At 43.9% G+C, this 20,122-nt stretch overlaps 1 protein-coding gene across 1 annotated transcript in view; it reads right to left on the reverse strand.

Annotated features, from left to right (window-relative positions):
- KIF5A (kinesin family member 5A) overlaps positions 1-20,122 on the reverse strand; it is a 149,815-nt gene that overhangs the window by 32,207 nt on the left and 97,486 nt on the right. The window contains exons 10-21 of the mRNA XM_044286264.1: positions 18,351-18,455; positions 18,109-18,257; positions 15,374-15,522; positions 14,819-14,994; positions 12,338-12,406; positions 9,700-9,906; positions 9,382-9,528; positions 9,080-9,268; positions 6,320-6,437; positions 4,572-4,636; positions 3,075-3,184; positions 1,008-1,109 (exon numbers count right to left, since the gene is read on the reverse strand). Coding sequence (XP_044142199.1) covers positions 1,008-1,109; positions 3,075-3,184; positions 4,572-4,636; positions 6,320-6,437; positions 9,080-9,268; positions 9,382-9,528; positions 9,700-9,906; positions 12,338-12,406; positions 14,819-14,994; positions 15,374-15,522; positions 18,109-18,257; positions 18,351-18,455 — 1,586 coding nt within the window. The remainder of the gene's footprint in view (positions 1-1,007; positions 1,110-3,074; positions 3,185-4,571; positions 4,637-6,319; positions 6,438-9,079; positions 9,269-9,381; positions 9,529-9,699; positions 9,907-12,337; positions 12,407-14,818; positions 14,995-15,373; positions 15,523-18,108; positions 18,258-18,350; positions 18,456-20,122) is intronic.

The following is a 20,122-nucleotide window of genomic DNA, read 5'->3' on the forward strand; positions in this document are numbered from 1 at the left end:
ATAGATAGGTAGGGTATTACTGGTCCCCTCCCTGATACAGGGTATACTAGGGAATATACTCCTGATTCCTATCTATACTGCAACAGTATTCTTGCCATCTTCTATGAATGGTTTTCCAGTCCATTTGAATCAACATCGATCCGGGGGATGCACTCACGGTATCCTGCCTCATGGGAGAATCCTACTCCAATCACAACTATTGATGGGTGAGAGTGTTCCTTATCTTTATACACTGGTACCATTCAATTTGTTGTTTGTCTAGGCCCAGTTGGGCTTGTCTACCATGTATTACTCTGAGTTCTCTAGCGCGCTTTTTCATTTTAACTAAGACAATATTAAATGTTAAGTTTTATCTCCCTCTGTCCCCTTCTTGGAGATTAGTTTATTGCTATTTGATATTTGGTAGTTTTTGGTAAAGCTCTTTACTGTAAGCTTGACCATCTTGTATGCTACAAAGGAAAACTGACTTAGTTGCCCACAGCAGCCAAATGGATTGATCTTTTCAATTTCTAAAGGAGCTTAGAGAAATAAAAGTTGGAATTTGATTGATTGTTTTGGGCAACTAAGTCAGTTTTCCATTGCACCCATTTTGATAAATGTCCCCCGTGTGTTTTAGAACATGCATTAGTGGCATTTTTTGCAAGCTATATATTTTTAAAGTGGAAAGTATGTACTTCCCCATGACACCTATAGATCTCTATAAAAAAAAAAAATTTAAAACACCACAAAAAAAACAAAACAAATATTGAGACATTTGCTTTTTGAAGCAGAGGCAAAGACCAATGGGTGTGTATGACCAAAAAAAAACTAACAAACTGAAAATTAGCCAAAAACCTGCTGTAATTTTTCAAAGAATGCCATGGACCATGAAACACAATGAAAGTAAAGAAAAAAAAAATCATGTTTGGACTGCATCTCATCCAAAAACTGTGAAAAAGCCAGTAAAATATACCAAAACCTATGTGTGAAAACAACATGTAGCAGTTATGCCTTCCATGGACACTCACGTCAGCTCCTGCAGTTTGTGGCTCTTCTCGTGTTCCTCACTCTTCAGCTTCTCATAATCGGCTCTCAGCTTCTCAAGCTCCAGCTGCAGCTTCTGGTTCAGACTTCAAGAAAGGGAGAAAGGATAAATGCTGATCAGACATTCAGCAAAATGGATATACCTCATATTTGTGCTGAACATAATTCAGGAAACTACCAAATCATCTCATAAAAGACTAAATTGGAACATGCAAGTGAAGAGATTTGTGGGCCTCTTAATTACGAGAAACATTTCATAAATTAATTGCCTCGTCCTTCTGATCCCATCGACAGCGCCTGACTTCAGTCGGCACAGCAGGTTGGCCTAAAATTTTGCTACTTGGGAAAACGTACTAATTATCAAATAAATAATCATATTAAGGCCTCATGCACACAACCGTGGTTTGGGTCCACATCCTGAGCTGCATTTGGACATGGCCACATTCACATGGCCAGCATTGTGTTTTGGAGATTCGCAATTTGTGGACCGCAAAACGGACACGGTCCACAAAAAAACTACAACATGTCTTATTCTTGTACGTATCATGGACAAGGATAGGACTGCTTTACTGAGAGACGGACGTTCAGTTCCGCAAAATGCGGAAGTTCGGAACGCACATGGACAGCATTCGTGTTTTGCAGATCCGCAATCTGTGGACCACAGAACAGATACGGTCATGTGCATGAGGCCTAATTATTAAATAAATAATCATACTATAGCCAGACAAAATGGAGGCACACATGGCTACATTTACATTTCTCACCCACGTGTGCTATCCGCATTTTCCACAGACAGAAAATGTACCCATTGATTTTAATGTGTTTGTTCACACATTAATAGTTTATCACTGACCGAAGCAAAACATCACCATTAATATCTATGGTTCCGTGAAAATCACTGACACAACACGGATGGCATTCGTGTTTGGTCCATTTTTGACTGACCACTGGTAGGAGATGCTCTGAAAATTAAATTTTCAACTAAGCATTGTCCGTGGAATACGGATGACAAAAAAAAAGAAAACACACGGCCCAAACATTGGTTAATTCATTGACATCTTTACAGATGAAACAGGGATGGATTTTTCCACGGACATCAGATACAGAAATGTGAACGAGGCCTTCCATCTTTAATAAATTAAAGGTGTTATCCGAGATGTGCCGCGATCCTGTACGGCCGCCACTTTCAAGATCACATGCGTACATTGGGCATGTGATCCCAGCCTGGAATTACAACCTGCAGCGCAAGCGTGAGTCTGATTCTCTCACCAAAGCGCAGGTTCTAGACCCAGGTTGGGATCATGTGCTCAGGGTATGGCACATGTTCCCTGTTGTGGCCACACAGGATCACGGGGCATCTCGGATAAATCCTTTAAGGAGAAAGAGCAGATTGAAGTAGCACTCACATCAGCTACTTTGGCCACTGAAAAGTGGTCCGAAGGGGCTCACAGTGACTTCTTTTTCCAATGGGGAATATAGACAAGGGTGTATTTATTGGACAACCTCTTTAAAGGGGTTCTCTATTCTCAGGATAGGTCATTATTATCAGATCGGTGGGACACCCTCAATGATAAGCTCAGCTGTCACCAGAAAAAAACACAGGGGGAGATTTATCAAGACGGACATTTCCATGCACTAGTCTTGATCCCCCTGCCCTGGATAGGGTGCTACTAATTTATTAAGAGGCAGATGGCTCTTAATAAATTAGGCACATCTCTAGCGCCAGAAATTAAAATCTACGCCAGCAAGCTATAACTTGCTCCACTATAAAGTTATGGTAAATCTGGCTGGCCCCTTCAGGCTCCGTCACATCTACTAAACCCTACCCCTTTTATCACCACTTTAGAAAAGTGTCGAGAAGTTAAAAAAGGCGCAAATTAGAGTGCAAATATGGCCTGCACCATAACTTGCGACTTGACAATAGTGAAGTAAATACATTGACAAATGCCCCGCACAGTGAACAGAGGTGGAAGCAGAAAGGTCTGTCCACCGTGTAGTGGCTGCATTGGTATCTTATGGAACAAATGGTCAGCGTGTGAGCACTCTCTTACTCCTTTAGCTCATCAATGATCTTCTGTTTCTCATTAATCTCATCCCGGAGACGAGCCAGCTGCTTGTGATGGGCCTCACGATGGCTTTCCATCTGCATCTCCAGGACCTTCTAATACAAAGGATAATAGCTGAATGTGATATGACACAGCGCAGAAGCAACCAAACTCTATACATCACAAAGCCTATGAGATGATAACAAGCACCATGGTGCAGACATTACGTAAATAATGGTTGGAAAATAAATTCAAGGGGTTTTCTGCCAAAAGACAATGATGTCATAGAGCTAGGATATACCATTAAGGCTGAATGGTGGAGGACTGACCTATGGGATTCCCACTCTAGAGCCAAGACACTGAAGCGCTAAATATATCTAAAAGGTCCTTCCTCTTTTTGTCTACATAAAACCCCTGGCGCTGGCCTACAAAACCCATAGAAAAATCAAAACAGGCCCCATTCCCACTGACAGCATGGACAAATATAAATGCCATAAGTAATGGCCAGCATTTTGGTTTCAGGCCTATAACTCTGTATTGATTAATTTTATAATATACCTAAGGGGAGTTGACTGACTATTGTGGAAGGGGTAAGTGCATATGGGGCTATACAGATAGCACTGGACCATGAGATGACCACCCAGAATTGCATCGAAAAGTGGTGGTGGGAAGGGGGGGTCCAAAAAGAGGGCCAGTATGAATAATATATTGGGGAACTGAAAAACTGTCACTGAAAATATGGTGTGGATAAGTGGGTGGTCTTCTCAAAAAGATGGGTTTTTTTAGGGTTCTCTGCATACAAATCAAGCTCCATCTAGTGGCTGCTGAAGGTGGCTGTTATGACTACAAGCAGGGGCGTAGCTAAAGGGGGTGCAGAGGTAGCAGTCGCTACCGGGCCCAGGAGCCTGAGGGGGCCCCCCAAAGACCCTTGTGCCACATAAGAAGACACTGGTATTATAGAAAGTGCATACTGGTCAAGTTACACCTCTGGCTGGAGAAAAGGGGTTAGGTCAAGAATTTGGCATGGGTGGGGGTTGCTGTTTCAATTTTTGCCTCAGGCAGCAGGAAGGCTATGTGCTTCCCTGCCCCGGCCACAAAGCACAGAGGGAAGGGGGCCCAGGATGAACTCATGCACCAGGGCCCATGTCCTTTTAGCTACGCCCCTGACTGCAAGCAAGGGAAGACGTTACGTACCAGGAGCCCTCTCAACATAGACAGCCTCCCACCTTTGGCCGTGTCTCTATGGTAGACACCCTACTGAAAATAGGCTGGTGTTATCTGGGTAAGGCCCAACGGTCTGGCTAACACAAGACACGACCACCCACAGCAACTAATGGGCGCATGATTTTACCACAAAATCGCATGTTATTGGCTGCTGGAGTGGCCTGGCCGCATGCGCCAGGTTGTGCCCTTTAGATGGCACCAATCCACACGGTTACGTAAAAAAAAAAAGGACAAACTAAAATCAACAATACATGGCAAATCCCAACCCAATGAGCTGACCTTCACCTCACTGGCTTCCACATCATCCTGTTCCTTATCCTTTGCTGATACGTCTGTCACATTTTCTGCCAAGTGAAGGAGAAAAAGTTGATTATACGTGGTGTTCAGTCACATTCATAACCCCAGATATGTCATTCTATGATAAGCACTGATGAGAAGACTCCCACACACAAGTGGATGATTTACCCATTTACCCATCACTTGTCAAACGCACAAAGGGAGACATATTGTGGGCTGAACCAGTATAAATGAACATGCAGCCCACTGTCCCAGAGGATTTCAGTGCAAAGCAGAGACAATAATGACATATTGGTCTGTACTGGGGGTAAAGTAAAAAGAGAAGAGGGAAACTTCTTTCAGAAGCTGGAATGATCGACTGCTGCCATATAATCTGCATGCTTATTCTATTAGAATCAGGAAACGCCACCTCCCCGGGTACATAATGTACAGTGTGAGATCATCTTCTTTCCCTTAGTGAATACAAATGCAGAGTTGCCAAAAATGATGACGATCATTTCTTAGAAATGTGAAATTGGGTTTTCTTAAGGGGTTTTGTCTCATCTCAGACACTAATAGTACATTGCTAGGATATGCCATCAATATCAGATATAGGTGTAGGTCCCACCTCTCAGACCTGCACCCATCTCCAGAACGGACTCCTGGAGTGAAGGATACTGCATCACACAAGCAGTCCCACAGAGATAAATGGAGAGTTGTCTCACGTTAGCAGTCTCCATTCACCGCTATGGGAATTTCGAAAACAGCTGGGGGTGCTCGCTCAACTATTTTTGGAACTCCCATAGGAGTAAATGGAGTACATCTGTGCATGCAAAGTGTGCACTACTTCACTTTGAGGCCTTCTGAAGACAGGAGCGAGTCCCAGAAGTGGGACCCGCACCTATCTGACATTGATGGCATAATCCATTTTAATAGAGCTCTATTAGGGTGAATAGGACTACACACTCTCCCTGCAGCCCTGTGCATAATACACACAGCAGCAGGGAGCCGACTATGGCAGCCAGGGCTTCAGTGGCGTCCTGGCTGCCATGGTAACCGATCGGAGCCCCAGGATTACACTGCTGGGGCTCCCATCGGAAGCTGCCACTGCACCACCAATGAGGAGGAGGGGAGGGGACCCTGTGGCCACTGCCACCAATTAATTTAATACTGGGGGGGTTAGGGAGGGTGCACTGTGTCACCTGAGGGGTTAACTGCCACGGATTGCAGTGCCCTGTCATAGAGGTTATGTGATTTTGCAGCCGGCATCCGCCTCCTGTATTTGTATTAATGGGTGAGTTATCATCATTGGTGGTGCAGTGGCCACAGCCCCTCCTCCCTCTTCTTATTGGCGGCAGCAGTGGCACAGGGGGGAGGAGGGACCGCTCCCTTCTCCACTGTGCTGCTGAGGAGAACATGAAGCGTGCTGAGAGCAGCGCATGCCATGTTCTGTAAATGTCAAATCCTGGTATCGAATCAATACCGGTACAAAAATATTGATTGGATATTGATAATTCGATACCCGCTACAACCCTACTCCCTACATTTACAACACACGGTCCTAAACAACTTCAAAGCGCCTTCTAGTCTAAATCATTTTCATGGTATAGAATATACTGATGTGTAATAGCACCGGTAATTATTTACTGGTTCAAAAGCAATACGTTGTAAAGTTGCGGCAGTTTTGTATATTCCAAATTGCTTTCATGCTTCCAATAACATTGGCATGCAGAAGGGTGTCTGCCCGGTACCTTGAGCCTGCATCTTGGCCAGCTCCTCGCTCAGTGTATCGTAGGAATCTTCCAGTTGGCGTTTCTTCAGCTCTACGCTGTGCATGTATTCAGTCAGAGACCTGATCTTGGCCTCATGCTACAAAACAATGGAGAAGGCCAAGTCACAAACTGTAATGGAAATGAATGAAACACCCCAGGAACTTCTCAAGACTGACACATGAAGCACTACACCATTACAGTAGGGACATTTTTAACTTGGTCTTTAGGGTTTTCCAAGTTCATTTTCTTATCTGCTAATAATCCTAAGGCTGGGTTCACATCGCCATTTAGTTTTCCGTTCTGAGCCATCAGAAAACCAGAATCCACAAGACAAATAAACAAACAAAAAATGGATCCTATATTTGAAGCATCTATTATGCTCAGTTATGCACATTTTGGATCCGTTTTAGCCATTTCCGCCTGAGATCCGAAATTTTTGACATAAAAAAAAATATATACTCAGTGTAGGACTTTTTTTCCCCGTCTAAAATAATGGATCTTGGATGGAAATGGCTAAAACGGACGCAAAAGTGTATAACTGAGCATAAAGAGCTCATGCACACGACTGTAATTTTTGTCCGCAGCTGATCTGTACTTTGTACGGGTCGGATGCGGACCCATTTACTTCAAAGGGGTTGCAAAAGCTGTGGACATTCCATTACGTTACACCTGCAAAGATATAGAACATGTTCTATTCTAGAACGCATTACGGACAAGGATAGGACAATTCTATTATGGGCCGAATGTTACACTCCACAAAATGTGGAAGGCATGCAGCCAGTATCCGTGTTTTGCGGATTTACAATTTGCAAACCACAAAACCACAGCTAGGGCCATGTGCATTAGCACCAAAGGATGCTTAAAATACAGGATCCGTTTTCTTTCTTTATATTTCTGTTCTTCTGACAGATCAGAAGAACAGAAAACTAAATGGCGATGTGAACTCGGCCTCACACGTAAGATAGAATAGGCTTATAATTCAGGTATTACATATACCGATCATCACAATATAAAGGAGCTGCTGGTTACTCCCCAATATACAGGATGGAACTGGTCAGTCAGTACAGTAACAGGGAACGTGCGCATGCCACGTGGTTCCATCACTAGCGCTTGCCCGGTTTTCTCTGTCCAGTGCAATCAGCTGGATGAATACTCATTCTTTGTTCCTGAGGCAAGATGGCGGGATGTGACCAGCAGGAGTCTTCACTTGTTTATAGTGTGCAGTGAATGTTGGGGAAAGGCTGGGACTAACATCCTCCTCAGGGAAGCATGTAAACACCATGGGAATGACTTCTGGAACGTTTAGACTGATCTTGGAAAAGTCCTTTTAAACGGATTGTCCCATCTCAGTCTTTCATGGGAATATCTCACAGTAAGGGCTCATATGCACACGACCATATGTATTTTGAGGTCCGCAAAAAATACAGATGATGTCCGTGTGCATTCCGTATTTTGCGGAATGGAACAGCTGGCCCCTAATAGAACGGTCCTATCCTTGTCCGTAATGAGGACAATAATAGGACAAGTTCTATGTTTTTGTGGAACGGACATACGTAAATGGAATGCACACGGAGTAACTTTTTTTTTTGCGGACCCATTGAAATGAATGGTTCCGCATACGATCCACAAAAAAAATGGAACGGACACGAAAAAAAAAGTACGTTCGTGTGCATGAGCCCTAAGGCTGAGTTCACATAACGTTTTTCTTGTCCGTTTAACGTATACAAAAAATTTATATGTTAAACGGATGCGTCAGACTGATGCCATGAAGTGGCATCACTTCACCATAGAGTTCCATTGTAAAAAAAGGTATAATTTTTTTTCCCCAGACTGCAGGATACAAGAACGTGGTGTGCTGAGTCTTTGTGTCTTTTTTTTCTTCTAAGGCAAAACTACATATCTGTAGGCTGTCCAGGTATGCTGGGACTTGTAGTTTAGCAACAGCTGGAGGTGCCGCAGGTTGGGCATCCCTGTTCTAAGGTATAAGTCAAACGGAGGCATAAAACGTGATGTGAACCCAGCGTAAGCGCCAGGCAGGAGAGGAGAAGTTATGGAAACGAACAAGCACTACATTGTTTCTGTAACTCTCAAAAAAGTGATTGGGAACTATGCAAAATGCGCGAAACAGCAAGCTACGCTATTTGCGTTATTCCCATCCTGGCCATGAAAGACGTAGATGGGGCAACCCCTTTAATTACAAATTGTCCATTTAAAGGGGTCGTGTCATCTCACAGATTAGTGGCATATCACTAGGATATGTCACCTCTGGGTCTCGAACCTATCTCTAAAACAGAGTCCCCAAAGTGAACGAAAGTGCATGCGCGGTGTGCTCTCCATTCTTTTCTATGGCAGTTTCGAGCGAGTATGGAAAGCACACTGCGCAAGCGCGGCAACTGCTCTTTGCCCTTCTATAGGACTGCCGGAAATAGTTGAGCTAGTGCAAGCTATTTTCAGGAGACCCACAGAAATGAATGGTGGGCGGCCTCGCATGTGCGGTGCACTTTCATTCACTTTGGGGGCACTGTTCTAGAAATAGGTGCAGTCCCAGAGGTTGAACCCCATCTATCTGACATTGGTCGCAAATCCTAGAGATATGCCAACAATGTCTGAGGTGAGACAACCCCTTTCAGTAAAAAAAATAATAAAATATGAGACCGTATACAGTACTGACGTGTAACACAAAAATGTACATATAGTTCATGAATGAAGGCAAGAAGAGAGGCACAAACTATGGCATACCTGTGATATCAGCAGCTGGCAGGAGGACAGCTCACGTCCTGTCACTTCCATCTTACGGTGACATTCAACCTGAAGGTTCTCCAGTTGGCGGCATCGTTTCACCACTGACTTCACCTCAGATTTGATCTTACTGATATAGAGACGTGCCACTGTAAACTCTTCCTCTATGGCCCCACTTATCTCCACAGGCTGCAAAGAAGACTCAATGAATAGAAGAAGCGGGGGCACTGACTGGAAAACAGGGGCTCCGTTTTGTTATCCAGTGCCTTCTGATCCATGCTTTGTGTATCAAGGTTACTCACCAACTTAAATTCTCCATTGCCTACGATGACACTGAATTCACTAAGATCTTTCATGAGGCCATTCAGAACTTCCGCAATTCTCTTACGCTGATGGGTGCTAAACTCCTGCAGGCGATGGAGATCACTTTCCAGAGACAGGAGAGTGGCCTTATCAAAGACATAAAAAATATTAAATTATCAAAATCTATTATTAAACAGCGACTAACCTTCATCAATGGCTATTCAACCATTATATACTGCGGTAGTTTGCAGTAACTCATGGATATAGTCATCGCTGTCCTTGCGCCACCTTGTGGCCAGAGCACAGCGAATACTTACAACTTTCTGGGACAGTTCATCAGCAAGTATCTTGTTCTGCAAAGTTTTGTCCTCCACTTCCTGGGATTTTTGGTCGTAGTTTACAGCTAGCTCCTCCAGAGCCTGCAGAACTTCTTTCACTTCTTCCTTGGCGCAGTCATTCTCGGACTGTAAGCGGCTTAGTTCCATTTGCACCTTGTCATTGTCTCCCCGGGTGGAAACTAAGAGCTGTGGATACGAAAGTCAAGGTCAAGGTGGAAAAGCTGACTTTTTTATTTCCAGAATATACAAACCAGCCCTGGTCATGTGATCATCACATGGCTTGGTACAAAAAGGTGGACATCCACCTTTGACAGTCATTGGCCAACGAGCCAACATGCGCTCTGAATGGGCAAAGTGGAGTAAGCTGCTGCCGGGCACCTATGGTGGTGACTTATCTCCCTTGAGAACAAAGGACTAGACATGTTCTAGTCCAGTGATGGCTAACCTTGGCACTCCAGCTGTGGTAAAACTACAAATCCCAAGATGCCCCCTTGCTTGGCTGCTCTCAGAACTCTATAGAAATAAATGGAGCATGCTGGGAGTCGTAGCTTCACCACAGCTGGAGTGACAAGGTTAGCCATCACTGTTCTAGTCCAACAAGGCCGATCCTTCTTTCCCCTGACATCCTTACACAATAGACAGTGGAGCGGCCCCAACCTTTACTAGAATTAGTCCTTCATCTGCGTGCCCATCATACAACTAAGGTACTTATACCAGTCATATCTGTCCTCAGATAAACCCTAATGGCGGATTTACACAGCACAATTGTCAGGCCGATTATCGAGAACGAACGTTTTACTATGAACGCGCGTTCCCAATAATCAGTCCACGTAAAGGTGCCGCAGATCACCAGATGAACGAGTGAAACGCTCATTAATTGGGTGAAATTATCGATGATGAAAGTACCTCAATCATCGTCTCTGGGCAGCAGATCGCACTGTGTGAACAGCGATCTGCTACTCAGGAACAATGTCTCTGTACCAGGACGAGCAATAGCAGCTCCATCACTCGTCCTCATTCAGTGGAGGTGATTGCTGTGTGTAAATGCATCTCTTTTCTCCACTGACGAACAGGCAGTTATTGAGAAGAAATGGTCCCTTCCCGATAATTGCCTGCTCGTTCTGCGCATGTACATGCACCTTTAACATATCTCCATGCAAGTCAGTTTAACCAATGTTCACTATGTACTCAGTAGGCATCTCTACCTCTTGAAAGACACTGGTTGTCCTTGCAGGGGTCAAGTTGCTGTATGGAGATTTAAGGCACATTTACACGCACCAATTGAGCAGACAATTTTGGGAAGGGACCGTTCTTCCCCAATAACTGCCTGCAGAAAGAGCTGCAGCGATCACCTTCTCAGTACGGACTGCCATCACTCGTCCTCATACAAACTCTGGGAAGTAGATTGCTGTTCACACTGTACAATTTAGTGCTTAGAAATGATGATTCAGGTGTCCACATCAACAATAATTTCACCCGATGGACGATTGCTCATTCATTGGGTGATCTGCGGCACCTTTACAGAGGCCCATTATTGGGAACGAGCATTCGTAGTAAAGTTTGTTCCCGATAATCAGCCCGATAATTGTGTGGTGTAAATCCACCATTAGGGTCCTTTCATGCAAGTAGATATTCTGCCTGATCCGTGCTCGTTACTGTATTTATATGCAGCAATTATAGTTAGCATAGGGGGCAAATAATCGGTAATATGATCATTCATCCTCACGCGGTTTCGATGTGTGTCAGCAGCACATCCTCTGTTTACATGTGAAAAGCGAGCAGTTTAATGCTACGTAAAAAGAGGTGATCACCTGACAAACAAATGCAATCGGCTGCATGTTCACACCTGGCAATGTGTGGCTGCACAAACATTCATGACAATCAACCTGTGTAAAAGGGCCCTTACTGACAAGGCAATGCTCCCTGGGAAACACATGCCAATGAGCTCTACTCTACTCCAGAAGGAAGAAGACTATCTCTCTATTGCCACCTACAGGTGACTACCCTGTAAGTCAGGGGCAGGCAACCTCCGGCACTCCAGCTGTTGTGAAACTACAACTCTCAGCATGCATACTTGCTCTGCTTATCTCAGAATTCTTATAGAAATGAATGGAACATGCTGGGAATTGTAGTTTCACCACAGCTGGACTGCTTGATGTTGCTGACCCCTGCTGTAAATTAAAGGCCCTATTACAGGGGCAGATTATTAAGATGTAATACTGCTGCCGATTACTTGAGGAACGAGCAAACGCTTGTTCATCGGATGATTGGGCTCTTTTAACATGTTAAAGAATCCTGGTTTGCAGGGGGCAGATTGCGCCGTGCTGCCGGCAAACAATGAGATAGAATAGAGGCGAGCGATGCATTAGTGATCGCTTGTCCCTATACATGTAACAGCAGTAGTCTCCTCCTCTAGCGGGCAGGTGATTGACGGGAGGGAACGCTTCCATCCCTACAACTGTCTGCTCTATCTGCCCGTGTAATATGGCCTTAACCCATTAAAGAGCCTTGAAACATGACCAGAGATATCACCCAAACCAGAGACAACCATCTGCAGTCTGCAATCTGTAATCAAAGCACCTATACACACTGCCTCCATCTGTTAAATGAATATTACCTCTTCTTGATCCAGCATTTGCTGCTTGAGTTTTTCTACTAACTGACTCTGCTGGTTGATCTCATCATCCTGTAGGCAGAGAAGACACCATTATTAGTGCTCAGTTACTAGTCGCATGTAATGCTGTCTGTTTCTTGAGGGTAAAAAAAGGTCAGAATAAGCGCAAGCATTTTTTCTTTTGCCACCTGTTGTTTTTAGCACCTTTTTTTCTGGTGTTTTTTTCTTACCACTAGCATATTCTTCACGGCGTATTACCCAAATAGAGAAGGTTATGTCAAAATGCCTGCAAAGAGTGCCAAGAGCTCCAGCATGCTGCGTTTTTGAAAAGAAGCCAGAAAGACAAAAAGACACCACCTAATGAACAAAAAGCACCGGTACCAAAAAAACCTCCTGCATTTCTTATTTTCCACAGACGTTCAGCTAACATCTGGAGCTGGTGTCTTACGCTGCAAAAACACTGTGGGGGACATTTATCAAGCTAATTACACCACTATTGTGGCGTAAAAAAAAAGGCGCAAATTAAGGCACACACCATATGTGCATCATAATTTGAGACCTTTTAGGTTTCTAGGCCCTTTGCCAAAGTGACAAGAAAACGAGCGGGGATTGGTGGGATGGGCATGGCTTCACTTTGCCCGCCGCATTTACAATAACTTTTGCCAGAAAGTGGCGTAAGTCATAGCTGAAGTCTACTCCAGCCTGTACACTTCAGTTTCTGGTGCACGGCAGGGCGGAGATGCGCCTAATTTATTAAGAGATATCTGCCAGTGCAGGGAGATAAAGATTGGCGTATGGGTATGCCAGTTTTGATAAATGTCCCTCGGTGGCTCATGCTGGATAATAAGACACTTTTGTCTAACTTCACATATTGGTTGGCTTCCTTTGCAACATTTTGTCACTTGTCGCATCTTAAAGGGGTTGTCTCATCATAGACAATGGGGGGATATCACTAGGACCCGCACCTATATCGGAACGGAGCCTCGCAAGGTGGTGGCTGGAGGACTCCGGTCTGGCCACCACCAAGCCGGCTCCCCATAAAAGTGAATGGGAGCGCACCGTGCATGACCGGCCACCGCTTCCATTCACTTCTATGGGCTCAACGGAAATAGCCGAGCCAGCGCTCGGCTATTTTCTCCGGCCCCATAAAAAATGAATGGAGGGCGGCTGTGCATGCGCAGTGCGTCCTCCTTCACTTTTGGGGCTCCGTTCTCTATATAGGTGCAGGTCCCAGCGGTGGGACCCACACCTATAAGACAATGGGGGCAATATCCTGTCAACAAAATACAGTTTTCTGTCTATGCAGCCATCATCACAGAACTGTATAATAAATGCATTCTTCGCTATAGAACGGACTGCTCATGAATGTTCATCAGCGGTTCCGCCCTTTGTCTATTCCTTAGAATACAGGATTTCTCAGCTGAATTGATTAAAGGGGTTGGCCACTTTCTGGTTACTGTTGACCAATATGTTTGTAAGATGATTATATGGCACTTACTAATATAGTCTTTATTGAAATTCTGCACCATTTTCTACATTTCATGCGGTGTGCCTCTTTGTAAGCCTTTTTGTGCCATACACAGTCCTGTCCATAAGATGGCTGCTTATGGAGGATCACAAGACCAGACAAATCTCCTCTATGTGATGTCTCCTCTATCACATCTGCACTTGCACATGTCGGGATTTCAGTGCAGATGCATTGTGTTGGAATCTAGTAGGTCTAAACAGGCCATTAGTCATGTGAGCTGTCACGTGACCCTCAAAAGTATCATGTGACCTGGCTTTCTGTTAACTGCCCAGGTATCTAACAGGTATATAGTGTATTGAGGAGCAGAACATATACTGTATATACAGTACTACTACCTGCAGCATCTCGTCATGTCTGTCGGTGTAGAAGCAGGTATGTGTGTGTGTTTTTTTTTTAAAATGAAACAGTATTAACAACATGAGTATATCTACTAGAGACAGGCAGCCATTTTTCATCACCTACAAGCAGGCAGTTCCTGTAATAACAACAATAAGATCATTATTCCAACACTAGTACTAATCATTTATTACATGGGTGTGTCCTGTGTGTTCAGTCAGCACATGTATGTCATGTAACATTGCTGCTTACTGTATGTCAGGGATTATGTGATGTGAAGAGTGCCACGTGACTGATAACATGTTTTATTTAGGCCATGGATACATTACACAGGACTGATACATTGGCTATGCCATATAGAGGGTCAACTGCCTCATAAGAAAGTGCGACCGCAGGGTTCCGTTCCGCACCGTATCTCTGGATTTGCAGACCTATTCAAATGAATGGGTCCGCATCCGTGATGCACACGGCCGGTGCCCCTTGTATTGCGGACCTGCCGTATGCAGGCCGCAATAAGGCCACAGTGGGGCAACGGCTGTGTGCAAGAGGCCTAAACTAATAATGATTACACCCTAACAGAACGGTAATGTTTTCTCTCGTACTGACTGATTATACAATACCTTGTCATCCAGCTGCTTATACATCTTACGGATCTCCTCCTCGTACTTCCTCCTCTCTTCTTCCGAGATCCTGATCACAATGGAGGAGTTGTCATCAGTAACCGGTGTCTCGTCACAGGTTTCCAGGATAATCTGCTCACCATCACTCAGCTGCTCTGTCTCAGGTACATTCTCTCCTAGAAGAAACGTGATGCTCACTTTTTTGTTTTTTCTGCAGGCATCATAATAGCTAAAGTACTGGATACAGTCAGTGAGTCATAAAAACTAGTGCAAAAAACTAACTACAGCCATAGTAAATGTAAAATAACACAGGAACCTGGCTGAGTGCTTATGGTCATAGGTTCTCAACCCTTAGTACTTGTACACTAGGCTGCAATATCTCTTGAAGGTATTGTTCTCATGCTATGCTTTTCATAGGGGCAGAAACATGTATGGTCATGGCACTGGGGTAATTTGATTATTTTTATAGGGGATTGAGAAACTCGCCCCCTTTTCCACTGAACTAGGTTTCATTATTCTTTCTTTCAGAATTTTGCACGGTGAGCTGCCCCTTACCATTCCTCCAGCGAGCCAGTTCAGCCTCCAGCTTCTGAATTGCTTCCTTCATATTCTTGTTCTTCTCCTTCTCCTTTTCATACTTCTTCTTCCACTGCTCTGCTGTCAGCTCCAGGTTGACAGATGCAGTGTTCTTGATGGTCTTGGCTCTGCAAGCAAGAGAAGATTTACAATGTTTTTTGCGTATTCTGCTTCAGTTTATATGTAGTTGGCTTTATAAAAGTGAAATGGCCTCAGACAATGAAAGCTAAACCTTAGAACAACTGCTCCCAGGAGCGGACTGGAAACATAAAGTGGCTCTGGAAAAAATACCAAAAGTGGTCCCACTTTGTAGTTGGGTCCAAATTGATGGAAGGCATGGCCAGCAATACAATACTGCGGCACATTACACCACCCCAACAAAGCCAAATACCACAGTCCATCACAAAATACTGCCAGCAGCACAAAATACATCCCCAAAAACATCCACTGGCCGACCGTGAGGAGGGCCCAGACGGCCCCCTGGGCATCAGCCCACCGGGAAATCTCCCTGTAAGGTCTATGGCCAATCCGCCCCTGATTGCTCCATGTAATTGTGTAAGTTTCAGTGATACTGCCAGAAACTGAGTAAGTATATATTTAATGCTTCTTCAGCAAAAGAAGTTGAAGATAAAATGTGCATATTCCAGCTACTAGACTTCAAAGCAGGAGGTCCCTCATCTGGAACCAACGTCTCTGGACAGGAGAGCAATGTAAGAGTGGCTTCTGCTCTAGTAAACCCAGACAGTCATGCGTCATTTGACAAGCCATTTGATTGAACTGCAGGCAGGTCATGCTACATTTTCCCTCCAATGAAAATAGACACGTCTTCACACCAGGGGTTAAAAAAGCCAGATCCAACTTGATCAAGATGATCACCAGGCTGGTCTGCATTTAACCCCTTGACGCATAATCACATGCATGTATGCATTAGTGTTCAGGGGGTTCTATGGAGCAAACTCACATGCTGAGTTCGCGCCATACATGGCACCCTCTGGCAGTGACCGGGATCGGCAATGACGCCGATGCCTGTCATTCAACCCCTCAGATGCAATTGTCTATAGCCACAACAACATCTGTGGGGGCTCTCATTGGTTGCCATGACCGATATGAAGGTTCCCAGGCCTGTCATGGCTAGCTGCTTGCAAAGACCAGTCTGAGACACAGCTTCGCAGGCAGTGTGTCATAATCCCATAGACTGCAATAGTATTCTATTACAGTTTATGGAAACAAGCGATCAGAAGATTGCATGTTCAAGTACCCTAAGGGGACTAAAAATTTGTGTAAAAAATATCAAAAATTCAAATCACTCCCGTTCCCAATTTTATATATAAAAATAAAAAATAAATATGTGCGATTCGTCAGTTTTTGGTCACCTTGTCCGGCCCCAAAAAACGGAATAAAAAGTGATCAAAAAGTCAATGTGTACTACAAAATGGTACCAATAAAAACTACAGTTCACCCCGCAAAAAAAGTCACACAGCCCTGTAGACAGAAATAAAAGTTCTGAAGTGTAAGAATTTTTTTTTTTTCTAAAATGTTTTTTTTTTAAGTGAAACATAATAAAAAGCATACAAATGTGTTATTGCTGTAACTGAATTGACCCGCAGAATAAGGACATCATGTGGCAAGTTGTGGTTGTTTTTCAATTTTACCCCACATAGAATTTTTTCCCCATTTTCTAAAACATGATATGGTGAATTAAATGCTGTCATTTTAAAAATAAAACTTATCTAACAAAAAATAAGCCCTCATATGTCTTTGTGAATGGAAAACTAAAAAAGTTATGGCTCTTTGAATGTGAAGAGGAAAAAACTAAAACTCAAAAACAAATATTGACCCTGTCCTTAAAGGGGCTGTCTGTTTTTTTTTATATGGATGACCTACCCATATCTAGTTGAAGAGAACGCAGAGCTCATGCAAGCGTTGCCTTTTCTTCACTGTTCACCTGCTCGCCGTCACAATTGCAGCAGTGAGAAGGTGTAATTACTCCGCCATTCCTATGCATGTCAATGGGACGGCAGACTTGTAATTACACCTGCTCACCACTGCAATTGCGAAGGTGAGCAGGTAAACAGTGAACAGAAGGAAGTGCTCGCACACACACTGCTTTCTCTTCAAACAGCTGATCGGCGGTATTGCCAGCAGTCGGCCCCCTCCAGTCTGATATTGATGGCCTATCCTGAAAAGAGGTTATCAATTTAAAAAAAAGGGACAACTCCTTTAAAGAAGTTGTCTTTCTGAAACATCCCATTTAAAGAGGATTTTTGCTCCAAACAAACTATTTTTGCCACACATACCTGTTTTTCATGTCATCACTGCATCCTGGCAGGCTGTTTTCATGAAGAATTTCCTGTTTTCCTCAGCTTCCTGCTGGATGTTCTAACCAAACTCAGCATGCTTTGCCCTATGATGTTCTCACGGCTTGCTCCGCTTGCCACACTGTTCCCTCTTGAGTTATCACGCTCCTTCACCTCTCCTCTCTATGTTAGCTAAGCGGAGAAAGCCCTGTGAGTCATTACAGAGCAAAGCATGCTGGCTTTGGTTAGAAAATAGGAAGTTCTTCTTGTAAACATCCTGCCAGGATGCAGTGAAGCTGAGAAAAGGGGAAGTGCTGACATGAAAAACAGGTATATGGGTTAAAAATATGAGGTGATTGGGGTAATCTGGGCAGATAAAAATAAATTTTAGAGAACCCCCTTTAATGGAACACTTACCTCTGGCCAAACATAAGAGTTGACTTGGTCTCTGCATCATTATAGCTTGAGGGAGAGCAGCAGATAAACATGGTTGTTCTACAGTTTCCACCCAAAGAGTCTTGCAGGATTCGAGTCATCTTGCTGTCTCTGTAGGGAACGTATCCTTTCTAAAATACGGAAAAGGAAAGACTTAATACTTGGGAAGTTTTATTAGGCGAGGGGTAACTGCAGAGTGTAGAACAGTGGTGGCTGCTACTTACCGTTCCTTCTGCCAGAGAAGAAATTACATTTCCCAGGGCAGATAGCGACTTATTTATGTTCTTGGCTTCATCCAGCACTGCCCCTTCAGCTCCAGTTTTACTGACCTATAAGAGTAGATGCGATAGCGCCAAACAAATAAAAATCTAAAATATATTTGCATAGTATATCTAAGATTTATGGTATAATATTAGAGTTGTAGCACAGGAGAGAAACAAATTGCTGACATTAAAACAATTATCATCTACACAGAGTATGGTTGAAAACTGGAAAACCACGGCAGCTCCACCCCTAGGATCCCCCATTAATGTGGTGGATATGCATGACTAGTGCTCCAATTACTTCCATGGGACTGTGAGCTAGCCCAGCTTTGTTCTTGGCAGTCCTTTCACTCATGGGAATGTGAAAAATAGCAGTCCCATAGCAGAGAATGGAGAAAGTCACACATGCACGAAGTCCTCTGCCTTCACAGAGGGGCCCCTTTCTTAAATCGGTTGTCTTATCTCAGACAATGGGGGCATATAGCTAGGATGATGGGTGCGGGTCCTACCGCTTGGACCTGCACCTATCTCCTAAACGGAGCCCCGCAAAGTGGTGGCTGGAGGACTCCGGTCCGGCCACCACCAAGCGCTCTCCCCATAGAAATGAATGGAGGGCGGCTGCCCTCTTTCGGGGCTCCGTACTCGATATAGGAGCGGCTCCGAGCAGTGGGACCCGTACCTATCAGACAGTGGTGGCATATCCTAGCGATATGTCCCCATTGTCTGAGATGAGACAACCCATTTAACACAGGAGTGGGATCCACATCTATTGGAAAAAATATTCCATACACCCCTTTAACGATAAACTGTCCTGCAGAAAGACAGCCTACCACATCTTCACCCAATACAACATCCAATACAGACTTTGATTGACTGCTGCTGGGTACTGTAATGTGTATAAAGTAACAAATATACTAAAAGAAGAAAAATCTGGATTCATGAAAATGATTAAAGCAGAAGCTCTGTAAAACATTACTGACTGCAGAGATACAGTTGTAACGTTCTTGAAATCTACACTGCAGCAAGAAATGCTCCCTAGACTTTTCCTATATTAAGATATCATGCTGCCGCAACTTAAGTGCGTTACGATAAATTTTATCTGTAGTGTTCTGCAGTCTAAAGCAATTACAGACAGGCTATATAATGAGCATACCGCAGAAATCAATATGTATTGTTCCGTCGGAGTTCACATTGATTTTAGCATATTTCATAGGCTATCATTTCTGAGCATTATTCCAATGACTGTGCAGACTATCAGTAAAGCCTTTCGATATAAAGCATGCCGTGACTATAAAATTATGTGGATCACACATAAAAACAAAACCCTGATCTGACAAGCCAGACAAAAATCAAAAGGTGCCCATTACAGCTGTCTAAAGAGCACCTTTTGTATGTTAATAAAAGCGTAACATTAAATGCTCTGTCCTGCACCATTAATTGTTCAGGCCCATATCCTCAGAATAGGCCATCAATATCCAATCAATGGGGCTAAAACTCATGGAACTCCCTATCAATCAGCTGTTAGAAGGAATCATAGTACTAGGATGAGTGCTGCAGCCTCTTCATTAGGGCTCATGCACACGGACCGTATGCGGAACCATTCACTTCAATGGGTCCGCAAAAAAAAAAACGGAAGTGACTCTGTGTGCATTCCGTTTCTGTATGTCCGTTCCGCAAAGGGATAGAACATGTCCTATTATTGTCCGCATGACAAGGATAGTACTGCTCTATTA

The sequence above is a fragment of the Bufo gargarizans genome, chromosome 3, assembly GCF_014858855.1.
Source record: "Bufo gargarizans isolate SCDJY-AF-19 chromosome 3, ASM1485885v1, whole genome shotgun sequence".
Lineage (NCBI taxonomy): Eukaryota > Metazoa > Chordata > Amphibia > Anura > Bufonidae > Bufo > Bufo gargarizans.